The 13,287-nt window shown below is 39.5% G+C and overlaps 1 protein-coding gene across 1 annotated transcript; it reads left to right on the plus strand.

Moving 5' to 3' along the window:
- The first annotated feature begins 2,185 nt into the window (after positions 1-2,185).
- pold1 (polymerase (DNA directed), delta 1, catalytic subunit) lies at positions 2,186-12,899 on the plus strand. Its single transcript, XM_053338329.1, has 27 exons — positions 2,186-2,327; positions 3,226-3,414; positions 3,958-4,071; positions 4,226-4,366; positions 4,597-4,722; positions 4,892-5,060; positions 5,485-5,599; positions 5,711-5,840; positions 5,966-6,132; positions 6,227-6,331; positions 6,463-6,603; positions 6,760-6,870; positions 7,006-7,197; positions 7,291-7,379; positions 7,466-7,582; positions 8,272-8,385; positions 8,597-8,744; positions 9,727-9,822; positions 10,035-10,172; positions 10,371-10,546; positions 10,746-10,898; positions 10,983-11,085; positions 11,205-11,337; positions 11,743-11,856; positions 11,996-12,048; positions 12,450-12,547; positions 12,651-12,899. Exons 2-27 carry the CDS (start codon positions 3,228-3,230, stop codon positions 12,736-12,738), a joined length of 3,318 nt encoding a protein of 1,105 aa, XP_053194304.1. The 5' UTR covers positions 2,186-2,327; positions 3,226-3,227; the 3' UTR covers positions 12,739-12,899.
- Positions 12,900-13,287: the final 388 nt, after the last annotated feature.

Here is a 13,287-nt window from a genome sequence, read left to right on the forward strand (position 1 = left end):
AGAACATAGTTTGGAGAATACAACGTGACCAGTGACATTAAGACACCCAACCCCTCTGCATATCTTTGTGATCTAGCCCACAGTAACCTTAATAGCTATTTTCCACCTACTGCTGTCTGCCTGACCACCCCAACCACTATACACCCCTTGATCAGCCTGACCACATGGGCCAAATGGTCTGGGGCTATATTGGTGAAGCTCCTGAAAATAAAGTAGCGGCCTGATGTCGCCTGCTTTCAACAAAGAGTTGCACTGCTGAGGTGTAAATGAGAATCAAACTGTCCTGCAGGCTGCAGCCATCTTCAAAATGTTTTGTGTAGTGTGGCATGACCTCTGACTTCCTGTGTGTGTGTTTGAGTGTAAGAAGGATTAAAGAATGATTGACATGAAAAGATTACGTGACTATCACTGACATTATTATTGAGTTTAAACAGAAAAAAGCATTACACCAGATCATGTTAGGTTAGCTTTTAAACATCACGCCAACTGTGAACTGGGGATCACTGGTTTATGGTGATGTACACATTACTAGAGGAATTCAAAACAAATTGAATTGAAACTGAATTTGGAGATATGCATTCTTCCAAGGGACTCATGAGTTTTTATTGCTGATATTTTAAATAATATGTTATTGATTGAATTAATGTGTCAGTTTGTGCAATGACTTTGTTCTCTGATTGTCTGTTTTGAAAGAGAGCTTGATCTCAATAAACAGAATTTAACTCTCTAACTGTAAGTGACTCAACTCTTGAGTATAGAGTGTACAACCCATTACCAAAACTTTCACGATACATCCATCAGTATATGTGACTTTACTTTCTATACCTATCATCCAAGTTCATCATCATTACCCAGAGTGAACATGACCTTTAAGTGTTATGTAGTCTGTGCATCATGTGTATCATGTGAATCACTGCTACACTCCTCATGTCATACTCATACATTGTATTTATACTCCAGAGCCTGGCATGATTTAAAATATCACATTATAAAGATCAAATAACAGCTAATATGTATATAATGTCTTCAAGAGGGACAGAAATGTGGCAGGCAATGATAAACTTGTTGTAGTTGAGCACATTTACTCTACAAGTAGGAAAATATATATTTATCACATTGTCAAGAGTAAAACATCAAATTGCCCCAGATAAAGCAACAACAACAAAAATCATGAGAGTTTTGAAGGCAAAAAAAAAAACACTGCTTCACTTACATGCAATTTAAAGGCGCGGAGCAACATTAATCTAGAGTCAGTAAGTATAAATGAGTAAAGCAGTGGTAAAGGTAGCATCTCACTATTACAAACTCAGCCACTAGTTAGTTTGACTGGTTGTGAGATGTTGCTGTTGGGTAGATTTGGTTTATAAGAACACTAGCAAAACAACACAGTATGTTTAGAAAGCATGGCAGCAACGTCAGATAGGTTGGATTATACTCTACTGTACTCTACTCTACCACATCATACCATACCATACTTAATTATATTATACAACACTATACTATACTATATTATACTATCATATCATACCATACATACCATACTATACTATCATACCATACCATACATGTCATACTATACTATTCTATCAAACCATACCATACTATACCCATACCATACATACCATACTATACTATACTATAATACCATGCCATACTATACTATACTATACTATACTATACTATACCATACATACACTATACTATACTATACTATACTATACTATCATACCATACCAGGCCTATACTACCATACCATACCATACCATACCACATTTCTATAAACGTTACAGTTACGGATGAAAATTACAACAGAAATGAACTAATTCGCCAATTTCACACATCTCCTCAACAATCAGTCAACAGTGATTAATGTTGTTATCGTGACAGTAATTAATAAACATAGTTAATAAAGCTCCTGTCTCTGTTGTTAACATGGATTTAGCTATACAGAGATTCTTGAACCGTATTTCCCTCCCTCTCTGCTACGCTTATTCTGACGTCATTTTGCCGGGTACACACGGTCTTCTTCGTGTACAAGGTACAGCCAAGCTGCGTTCAACTTCCTGCTCACCACACATGCGCTTACCGCCGAGTCCCCGCCTATTTCATGGCGTCACTGTCCATTCCTTGGCAAACTGGCCTAGTAACGAACGGAAATGTTTCCGCGCCTTCGCCGGTGAAAGTTCACGAATTGAAGACTAGTGGCGGGAGCTGTTGTCAACCTAGGGGCTGCTGTGAAGAAGTAGCATTGATAAGGATTTATAACTTTGTCAGAAACGCACCAGCCATCCACAGTCGTCCTGACAGGTTTCACACCCACGTTTAAGGTAAGACCTGCGTTGTTGTGTTGTTTACACTCTGGGTTGCTAGCTTGTAGGATTTAGCACGTTACAAAAGCATGCAGCTGCACTAGTTACTAACAAAAGATAACCCATCATTGACTGTGCAGCTGGGACACTGACTGGTGTTAACACATGTATACACAACGTCTTAAGGCAAATGTTAATGGGAAAATGAACGATTAACACGTTTTTAGTTACCGACGTCATACTACGAGTCACTAATCCGAAATATCATTAAAGACACAACATAGCTGCATGACTAAATGTAGCTGCTGTGATGCTAAAAGTGCGCAGTTTGTGCTGAGAGAAGTTTGGACTGCCAGGCCAGATGAGCTGCAGGATGTGCAGTGTGGAAAGTTGGATTTATTACATTTCTCCACTTTATGACTATCATTATGAAAAGTATCAGCTGTTTATGCAGTTATATGATACACCTTATCTTGTTATTACACTTTATTTCCTATAAATAGGACACACCTCGTCCCTGCTGCTTGAAATGTGGCACACAGTACTACAATATTAATTTTATTAGTAATGACAGCACTGAACATATTTCACCTAATATTACACACCAACCGCTCTAGCTACCACAAATGCGTCAGTATAAGGAATAGTGGCAGTGTCTTATTTATTCTGTCTAATCTTTCATATGTAGAATAATGTCTTAGTTTTCCACCAAAATGTTGCCTTTCATTGCATGTGGTATATGGTACTTAAGTAGTTCAGTAGGATATTGTTGGTAGTTTTGTTTAAATCTGAATATATTTATTAAATACTATGCTATGGTAAGTGTTTAATTGATTGAATTAAGCAATTTCTTTCTCCCTAATCATCCTCTTTAAAGTGGCTGGTTTCACTAAGTTTGCTCTTAACTGACTTGCAGGCATGGATTATAAAAGACGCAATGGTGGCCCCTTCGTGGGAGGTGCGTCCCAGGCCAAACGTGGTAAGACGGCTGGTGAATGGGAGGACAGTCCATCGCAGTTTGAAGAGGAATTGTCCATGTTTGAGGATGCAGAGATGGAGGCAGAGGAGATGGAGGGGCAGGCAGGGCATGATGTCATTCCTGTCGGTAAGTTGTTCAGAGAAAAGTGCAGTTGTGACTATGAATTTGCCTTTCTTTTATTAGTTTCTTCTAAAACATTACATTTAATGTTGTTATATGACATTGGCCAAAAATGAAGTTTTACACCATCACTAAAACTGGAAAATCACTGGAGACTCATAGCCCCCACTCAGTGTGAAGTCTCTCTGTCACACACTCATATCACTTTTAGTTAAACAAGACAACTACATTATCTACATGTAGAATAATGTCATCTTTGTTTTACAGGCTGATTTTTTTGATCTTATTTTAGGTAAGTAATTTGTATGGCCGCCAGCTCTAACAAACAGTGATGAATAAATGGTAAAACTGGTAGTGATGCCTTGAGTAAATAAAGCATGCTTTGCTTTGTTGTGGGATTTATGCAAACGCCTGCAACTGAGGAGCTAGTTAACCTTCATCCCAGGAAGTTACTGTTACTGTGACAGTTCAACTTCTTCATTTGTACCCATTGTCATAATAAATAACACAATTAAGTTTAACATCTGTCCTACCTCCTTGTTCTATCAGGGGAGCTCTTCTCAGCAGACCTGAACCCTCGTTGGCGACGACCTCATGCCACCCCACTGGAACCATCTTCTGATATTTTGGTGTTTCAGCAAATTGATCTGGACTATTATCTAGGTAACTGCAAAAAGACTAATTTCATCTTTAAAATGGGTTTCATTTACCTCTGAGTGGCCTAATCTTGCAGCTACCTCACAGTTATCTTGGCTCAAATGCTGTATATTAAAAGGAGTCCTTTCTAAGTTGATTTTCTCCTTTGTGTTTTTGGCAGGTGCTTGTGTAGCTGGCATGCCTGGCCAGTCACAGGGAAAAGTCCCAATCATTCGGATGTTTGGAGTCACAGACAGTGGCCACAGTGTGTGCTGTCATGTTCACGGTTTCGCACCTTACTTCTACGTTCCTGCACCAGTTGGTGAGTACTTGTCACTATTTGGTAATACATAATACAATATGTGAGTACACTTTGTATTTAGATGAAACTTTTGCACATTTAGCTTTTAGTCAGTTACCGTTTAAACATCTCAGTAGAACACATTTCTGTCTCCTGAATACTACTCCTCACACTTTTTGGAGGGTAAAATCATGTAATTAACCATTTTTAAATTAAAACAAAATTCCCTTCTTTCATTTTTCTGTGAAAAGGATTCAAAGCTGATTATTTGGGTGAATTTAAAAGAGAATTGAATGCTGCTGTGCTGAAGGACATGCGCTCCAACAAAGACAACATCTCCATCACTGTGTTAGCTGTGGAAATCACCCGCAAAGAGAGTGAGTACATGTGATGTGCAAATGCTTATGTGCATTTGTTGTTAATTTAATATGAGTGTGTGAAGGAATTCAAACACTCTCTGGTATGTTCTTTGGTCCAATTATTGTTAATCTGATAAGGCCTAGGAAAAACATTTGAATTCAAACTTATAATGTCTTCTCCCCACAGATATGTATGGTTACCATGGGAAACGTATTATGGATTTCTTGCGGATAACCATGGCAATGCCTCGTCTCATTGCCCCCGCAAAGAGACTGCTGGAGCAGGGCTTCAAGTTTGGACCTTTCGCCATCCAGGGTTACCAATCCTACGAGGCCAACATAGATTTTGAAATTAGGTGTGTGCGAGTGTGCTTTCTAGATATCGGAAAGCTGACTCGATAATTTGCCAGTCAAATGGAAGCAATAGACATTAGACATGACATTAATCTTGAAAACATATTTTGAATTTCTTGTATTCTCAAAAGACGAAACAGTTAAGGGAGCTCATCAAGTTAACCACAGATGACACACACACAATGTCTTTCTAGGCTTGTGTAAGTAGACAAATGATTGTTGATTTAACACAATGATACTTCTTTTTTTGTGTATAAATTCAGAAATCCATTGAAATCTCAGTAAAATGTAGGTACAGGTCATGAAGAAGTTGGAAAAACCCACATATAGGGTTTTTTAATTAATGACTTTCTTATAAAACAGCAGATGACTAGTACATTATTGAAGTTGTATGTTTCAGTCTCATAAGTCTCTCTGTTTTGTCAGGTTTATGGTGGACTGTGATGTGGTTGGATGCTGCTGGATTGAACTTCCCAAAGGCAAATACAGAGTACGTGAGGAGAAGAGCATGGGAGAGACAGATTCTCAGTACCCGGGCAAGGTAAGACCACTTTACATCTTACATGTTGCACAATGGGTCATACAAAAGATGTGCTGTCTGCCTATCAGCAGTGGTGTTCATTAACTTTCTCATCCTTTCTTTGTACTTCAGGCGTCCTTGTGTCAGTATGAGGTGGATGTGGGATGGACAGATTTGATAAGTCACCCAGCAGAGGGAGACTGGCAGAGAATCGCACCTCTCAGGGTCCTCAGCTTTGACATCGAGTGTGCAGGAAGAAAAGGTGGGTGTTTTTCTTTCTCTGTGGCATTATTATCACACGGTAAGAAAGTATGTCCCTTAACAGACTTCTTAACATATAATGAGGCCTAATCATGCTTGATGAAAATCTATTTTCTATCTTTCCAGGAATCTTCCCAGAAGCAGACAAAGATCCTGTGATTCAGATTGCATCTATGGTGCAGCGTCAGGGTGAGACCGAGCCCTTCATTCGCACAGTGTTCACTCTCCAGTCCTGCGCCAGCATTGTGGGCAGTCAAATATTGTGTTTTACACAAGAGAAGCAGCTACTGCAGGTACACAAGTTGGCTTCAGGAAAGCACTGAAAAATATGTTTTTGTAATGTTTTATTGCACATCTGTAACATCTCTGTTTTGTCTCTGAGAGCAGAGCTGGGCAGAGTTTTTGAGGACAGTGGACCCAGATGTCATCACTGGATACAACATCCAAAACTTTGACTTTCCCTACTTGCTCAACAGGGCGGCTACTTTAAAGGTTAGATCGAGCCACATTCATCTACTGATAAATACTAATGCACTGCCTTGGGACAAATGTATTCGTCATAGAAATACTTCAGATCCCTCCCCGTTTTTTCCACGTATCTCAATAACATCTCTCGATTTCAGGTGAATCTGTTTCCTTACTTGGGTCGAGTTCGAGGCATCAAGTCAGTCTTGCGAGACCTAAACTTCCAGAGCAAGCAGATGGGCCGCAGAGAGAATAAGACCATTAACATGGAGGGCCGTGTTCAGTTTGATCTGCTGCAGGTCAGCACTTAACTATAATCATTAAATTATGATATGACAATAGTTACGCCACCCTTCAGTTAAGACATGATACACTGATTGGATATGAGTGTGTTCAATTTAAAAAAAAAAAACACTGCGTATAATCTGACTTGTGTGTGTGTGTGTGTGTGTCAGGTTCTCCTCAGAGACTACAAACTGCGCTCATACACGCTGAATGCTGTGAGTTTCCACTTCCTGCAAGAACAGAAGGAGGATGTGCAACACTCCATCATCACTGATCTGCAGGTAAAGTGCAAATTGTCGAGGAAGGAGGAATTGAAGTGTTCTGTAGAGTGATTCACATGTTAAAAAAAATAAAGATGTAACCTAAAAAAACATTATTGCTTTTTTCTGTCCTCTCCTTCTTTACCTCCATCTCAGAATGGCAACGAACAGACGCGCCGTCGTTTAGCAGTGTACTGCCTGAAAGACGCCTACCTCCCACTGCGTCTGCTGCAGAAGCTGATGTGTGTGATCAACTACATGGAGATGGCCAGAGTGACTGGTGTGCCTTTAACTTACCTGCTCTCAAGAGGACAACAGATCAAAGTTGTCTCTCAGCTGCTGCGACAGGTAACAAACACAAACTCGTAGGACAGTTACTGCATGTGTGTGTGACTGTGCGTACATATTACAGATGGAGACTAAGTGTGTATGTGTGTTTAGGCCATGAAACAGGACCTGGTCATGCCTGTTGTAAAGACAGAAGGAGGAGAAGATTACACTGGAGCAACTGTCATCGAGCCAGAGAAAGGGTATGTGTGTATGACTCCTGGTGATGATGGTTTAGTAGGTGCAAGCTTCTTATCTACCTTTCATTCACCACCTCTTTTTCTTACAGGTATTACAGCCTTCCCATTGCCACCCTAGATTTCTCCTCCTTGTATCCGTCCATCATGATGGCTCATAATCTGTGCTACACCACGCTGCTGCAGAAAGGCTCAGCAGAGAAACTGGGGTAAGCAATTTTATTTTTCATGGTGGGAGTTTATCGTCAAAATCCATGAACAAATGGCTTTTGAGTCATGAAAGTTATAAAGTTAAAAATGGCTTGAACCGGCTTCAGTTTCCCTCAGCTTTGTCTTCTTGCAGTTGAAATGTGTTTTATAAAAATGAGCTGCTGACTTCATGCCACTTGCCACATATGTTAACCCTCCTGTTGTCCTCAAGTCAAGGACGGAAGTTAGGAAGGGAGAAAGAAGGAAGGAAAGGAGGGAGGAAGGAAGGACGGAGGGAGGGAGCAAAGAAGGACAGATGGAATGGAGGAAGGGAAGGATGGAAGGGAGTAAAGGAAAGAAGGACGGAAGGAAGGAGGGAAGGAATGGAGGAATGAAATGAAGAAAAGGAAGGAAAGAAGGAACGAAGGAACAGTCAAAACAGACGGGGTCAATTTGACCCGGGAGGACGACAGGAGGGTTAAACCAGCCTACAAACTTATTTTTATTAATGGATTATTTAGAAGGCTGATAGGAATAAAAGTAACACATTTTTTTACCTGAATCATTGAAATTCATCAACATAATAACTACAACTTAAGCTCATTTAATTTATAGATTCTTAATTGATTAATTCTTTCATAATGACCATTTAAACATTTTCAATATGCTTATGTCTTGTAATACAATTGAAGGGATTGTGTGTCTTTAGTCTATCACCAGAGGATTTCATCAAGACGCCCACTGGTGATCAATTTGTGAAGAGCTCTGTGAGGAAAGGACTTCTACCTGAGATCCTGGAGAACCTGCTGTCTGCTAGAAAGAGGTTTGAATTTGTTCAAATAAACCTTTTAAAATTTAAATTGTAAACGCCTACCAACTCTCTTGATCCTCTGATTCACAACTAGTGTTTGACCTGTTTCCTCTTGCTGTACCAATTTCCAGATTTACACTTGAATTATATTTTAATATCATACAGATGACATCCAACAGGTGATGTGGCGTCCTTCTCAGATTGTCCCACTGTCTATCCGCAGGGCCAAGACCGAGCTAAAGAAGGAGACTGACCCTTTTAAGAAGCAGGTGCTGGATGGCCGGCAACTGGCCCTTAAAATCAGTGCAAACTCTGTCTATGGCTTCACGGGGGCCCAGGTGGGCAAGCTGCCCTGCTTAGAGATCTCGCAGGTGAGCTCTTTGTTCTGGGTGTTAAAACTACAAAGTGTGTGGATTTGCAAGCTTTCTACATGTTATATATCATGATGTACATACTGCGACTACTATGAAGAAGAATGTTTAAGTTATACTGTTTACTGTGGCTATATTTACAACAGTGTCAGTGTCATGGTCTTTAAATGTAGCCAGTTCATCAAGATTTTGAAAAATAATTGGTACTGTTTATTGTTTTTTTTATGTAGTTTTGAAAACTGATGATGTTTACAGTTTATGCTCTGCATCATTTTGAATTTGGCCTAAATGAAGTTGTCACTCCTCTCACTGTTTTGCAAAGATGTGGAGTCAGAACAAAAAAGTTAACCAACAAAGATGTGGAGCAAAGATTAGCGCTTACAATGAAACCACAACACAGAAGGGTGAACACGAAGACCTATGTGAAAAACTGAGGATGAACTTCTTATCTGTAAAGCAAGCTTAGATAAAAGAGTGAAAACGAGGTAAACAGCTGTGAACATAACAGTGCAGTTTAGGCTTTTTGTCAGTGATGCTACAATTCCTCAAGATTCAACCTAAGTTCCCATGTCCTGCTTGACACCTGCTGATTAAAGTGAAGGAGGTTAGCAACAATGAGTTAGCCTAGCCCTAGCCAGTTCACTTAAGGTGGTAGACCAGCTATTCTCATTGTAGCGAAAAGAGTGGAGAAACCTCAGTTTTGCTCAGATATTTTATAGTTACTCCATATTTTAAGTGAAAGTTAAAAGTTAGTTACTTTAAATTGGGAAAATTTAACAATCCATTATATTCATGGTGACTTATTGTCAAAGAAGACAACAAAGCTATAAAAAGCGGTTGCCCTATTTGAACATCCTTATCATCGATGATCAAGTATGACCAGATAACTGTGTCTGAACTCTTCCTGCTGAACTAAAAACTGATTTCACAAAAAGATAATTTTACTGAATTTGTTTAAATGGTTTGTCTTTTTCTCCTGTAGAGTGTCACTGGTTTTGGAAGACAGATGATCGAGCAAACCAAACAGTTGGTGGAGTCCAAGTACATCATTTCCAATGGTTACCAAGCAGATGCCAAGGTGAGGAATATATGGAGCTGACCTCCACCAATACTGACTTAAACTATTCTCTTTTTTCCTTTTTTTTGCTCATTTTATCAGCTTTCTGTGTTCACATCAATAAGATAATCATTGTCATTTGAGTTTTGAGCTGAGCTTTGTGTGTGTGTGTGTGTGTATATATATATATGTATTTATTATTATTATTATTATTATTATTTTATATTTTAAAGGTCATTTATGGGGACACAGACTCTGTCATGGTTAAGCTTGGTGTGGCCACAGTGAAGGAGGCCATGGATATTGGAAGGGAGGCAGCAGAGTGGGTGTCGTCCCATTTCACACCACCCATCAAGCTGGAGTTTGAGAAGGTACCATTTCATTAACATCAGAAGTATAACACCAACCAGTCGTCTAATCTAAGCAAACTAAACAGAGAGAACGATGTGCAACAGAAATGGACCTTGTCTTCTCACCAAAAAGTATCTTTTGCAAGTGTCAAACTGAAGTTACGGCAGAGTTAGAGATTCTTCTTAGCTAACAAGAGCTTCTTTTTGTCAATTCCACAGGTGTACTACCCGTACCTGCTGATCAACAAGAAGCGATACGCAGGCCTGTATTTCTCTACCAGTGCAGACACGCATGACAAGATGGACTGTAAAGGCATCGAGACTGTCCGAAGAGACAACTGCCCTCTGGTCGCTAACCTTATTAACACCTGTCTACAGAGAATCCTCATAGACAGGTACACACACACACACAGACACACTGTAATTTAATTTGGACATGTTCAATAATTATTTTGAGAAAAATGTAACATAATTCATTATTTCTTTTTCCTTTTGGTTTCTCAAGAAGATCTAAATGTGGTCTTCAGATGCTGAATACACTTTGTGATGGTTGTTGGGTTGAAGGTAATCACAGCTTGTCTGATGTGTCTTTAGGGATCCTCAGGGTGCTGTGGATCATGCCAAAGAAGTGATCTCAGACCTGCTGTGCAACCGTATCGACATCAGCCAGCTGGTCATCACCAAGGAGCTGACGCGTACCGCTCAGGAGTACGGTAACAGACAGGCGCACGTGGAGCTGGCTGAGAGGTGATCAATAATGCCCATAGAGAAAATATATCCAGTATGTGTGCGATATGGGTGAATTGACCTTCTCATATTGATATTTTCCAGGATGAGGAAAAGAGATGCAGGCAGCGCCCCCAACCTGGGAGACAGAGTCCCGTATGTCATCATCAAGGCTGCAAAGGGAGCAGCAGCATACATGAAGTCAGAGGTCTGTAGCAGTGTCTTTGATTGTCTTTTCATGATTATGTCATTTGTTTATTAACCCTTTACTTGTCACACATAATAAATCCTAACGAGATGTTGTTGACTTCTTTCATGTTGCTCCAGGACCCGATCTATGTGCTGGAGAACACAATTCCCATCGACACACAATACTACCTCGAACAGCAGCTGTCTAAGCCCTTGCTGAGAATATTTGAGCCCATCCTGGGAGAGAGCAAGGCAGAAAGCATCCTGCTCAGTGAGTCTACACACATCATAAACTTTTAATAGTATTATAAAAAAGTAAACCATGCTGCACTCAGCTTTTCTCCATTTCCTGCCACTATACAATTATTTTTAAGGGGGTTTTACAATTTTAAGATGGAGGCTGGGAACTTGTGATGGGAATTTTTCAATATTTATCTTGACAGTTAAACTAATAATTGATCATTAAGTTAATCAGCATCTGCACGTTCAGACTTATCTCTCTCTGTATCACAGCTGGCTATCATTTATCAATGTATCAGAGTTGCACCATTTTGCCACAACGTGTAGAAAATACTCTTGCGTGCTAATGATAGGGGTGTTGGTTAAATAAATTACCCAATACTTGCCATCTGACTTCCCATCTCAATTTTGATGCCGATTCACTGGTATGTTTCAGAGGGAGACCACACCCGTTGTAAGACCGTGTTGACATCGAAGGTCGGAGGCCTCATGGCGTTCGCTCAGAAGAGGAGCACATGTATTGGCTGCAAAGCTGTACTCAAGACAGATGGTTTGTATATTCAGTATTAAAAAAAAAAAAAAATGTATGGAGTGTTTTTAATGAAGGATCAGTCCAGACTTATTTCTGTATGTATAGTAGTAGAGCTTTAGTTTGTACTGTTTGTTTAACATCTGATGTGTCATTACAGCGGCTGTGTGTGATTTCTGTAAGAAGAAGGAGTCTGAACTGTACCAGAAAGAGGTAGGCAAGAAGCCAGATGACTCAGTATTACATGTTTTCCTCTCTGAAAGATGTACTGTACCACTACATAGATTGTATGTAGTCCCAGCTCTGACAGTGTTGAAGAGGCTGACATGAATGGTGGCTCTTCAGAGCTCAGGAAATTCATACATTTGATTTTGAAGTTAATACAACAATGTTTTTTTTTTAAATATCAAATCAAATTTACTATCATTTCTTAATTATTGACTTGTTATTTTTAAGCTAGCTGGTCAAATTATAACCAGTAATGTGCAATTAATTCTTCATCAGATTGTTTTTAAATGTGTTCCCAGAAGAATTCACTGGTTAATATTTAAACACCAAGGTCACCTTTGTCCTGTCATTGTTCAAGTTGTTTACACTCTGGTTGTACATTTCAGATCTTTCATCTAAATACTCTGGAGGAGCGTTTCTCTCGCCTGTGGACTCAGTGTCAGCGTTGTCAGGGTTCCCTCCATGAGGATGTACTCTGTACCAGGTATATAAACTACACATTTGTTATAGCTACATGTTAACTGCACAATTATGGCTACACCAAACGGTTTCATGCAATAACTCTGTCCCTCTACATTCCTCTGCAGCCGAGACTGTCCCATCTTCTACATGAGGAAGAAGGTTCAGAAAGATCTGGATGATCAGAGCAAGCTGGTGTCTCGGTTTGGATGGTGAGAGAGGCGCCAACACTCATTCCCTATTTGCCTCATTTTTTAATCACCATGGACTCTTATCCAACCACTGTGTTTTGGCATATATTTGACTATTTCTATGTTTTCTATTATGAAAAAATGATATTAAGTAGTGTCTTTTTGTAAAATAAAGTGAAAAAGCAATATATTAATTTTTGGGCTATCCAGTATGATCATTACTTGTTGAACAGTCAGTGCAAAAATCTTTCTTAAATGCTTCTTACACACATGAAAATCTTGTGTGAAAATATATATTTTTTGACTTTCACCTAAACAGTTGTGGCAGGCGTGAGTGGGAATTACACAATTAATGAAATGTTTATGAGACCTGACAGGCTGCGATATTATGAAATATTTAAGTGAAATTGTACTTTTATAAAGGCAACCATCTTCCATTAGAAGACAGAGTTCCCCTTTCATAAAAACCCCAAAGATACTCAGTGAGCATACATATGTTTGTATAGGAGTGTATAGAGTATGACCCAGTTTTAACTGACGTCACATTAGGTGTGTAATTTCACAGAAATGAAAA

Source organism: Scomber japonicus, chromosome 18 (assembly GCF_027409825.1).
Source record: "Scomber japonicus isolate fScoJap1 chromosome 18, fScoJap1.pri, whole genome shotgun sequence".
In the NCBI taxonomy this organism is placed as follows: Eukaryota; Metazoa; Chordata; class Actinopteri; order Scombriformes; family Scombridae; genus Scomber; species Scomber japonicus.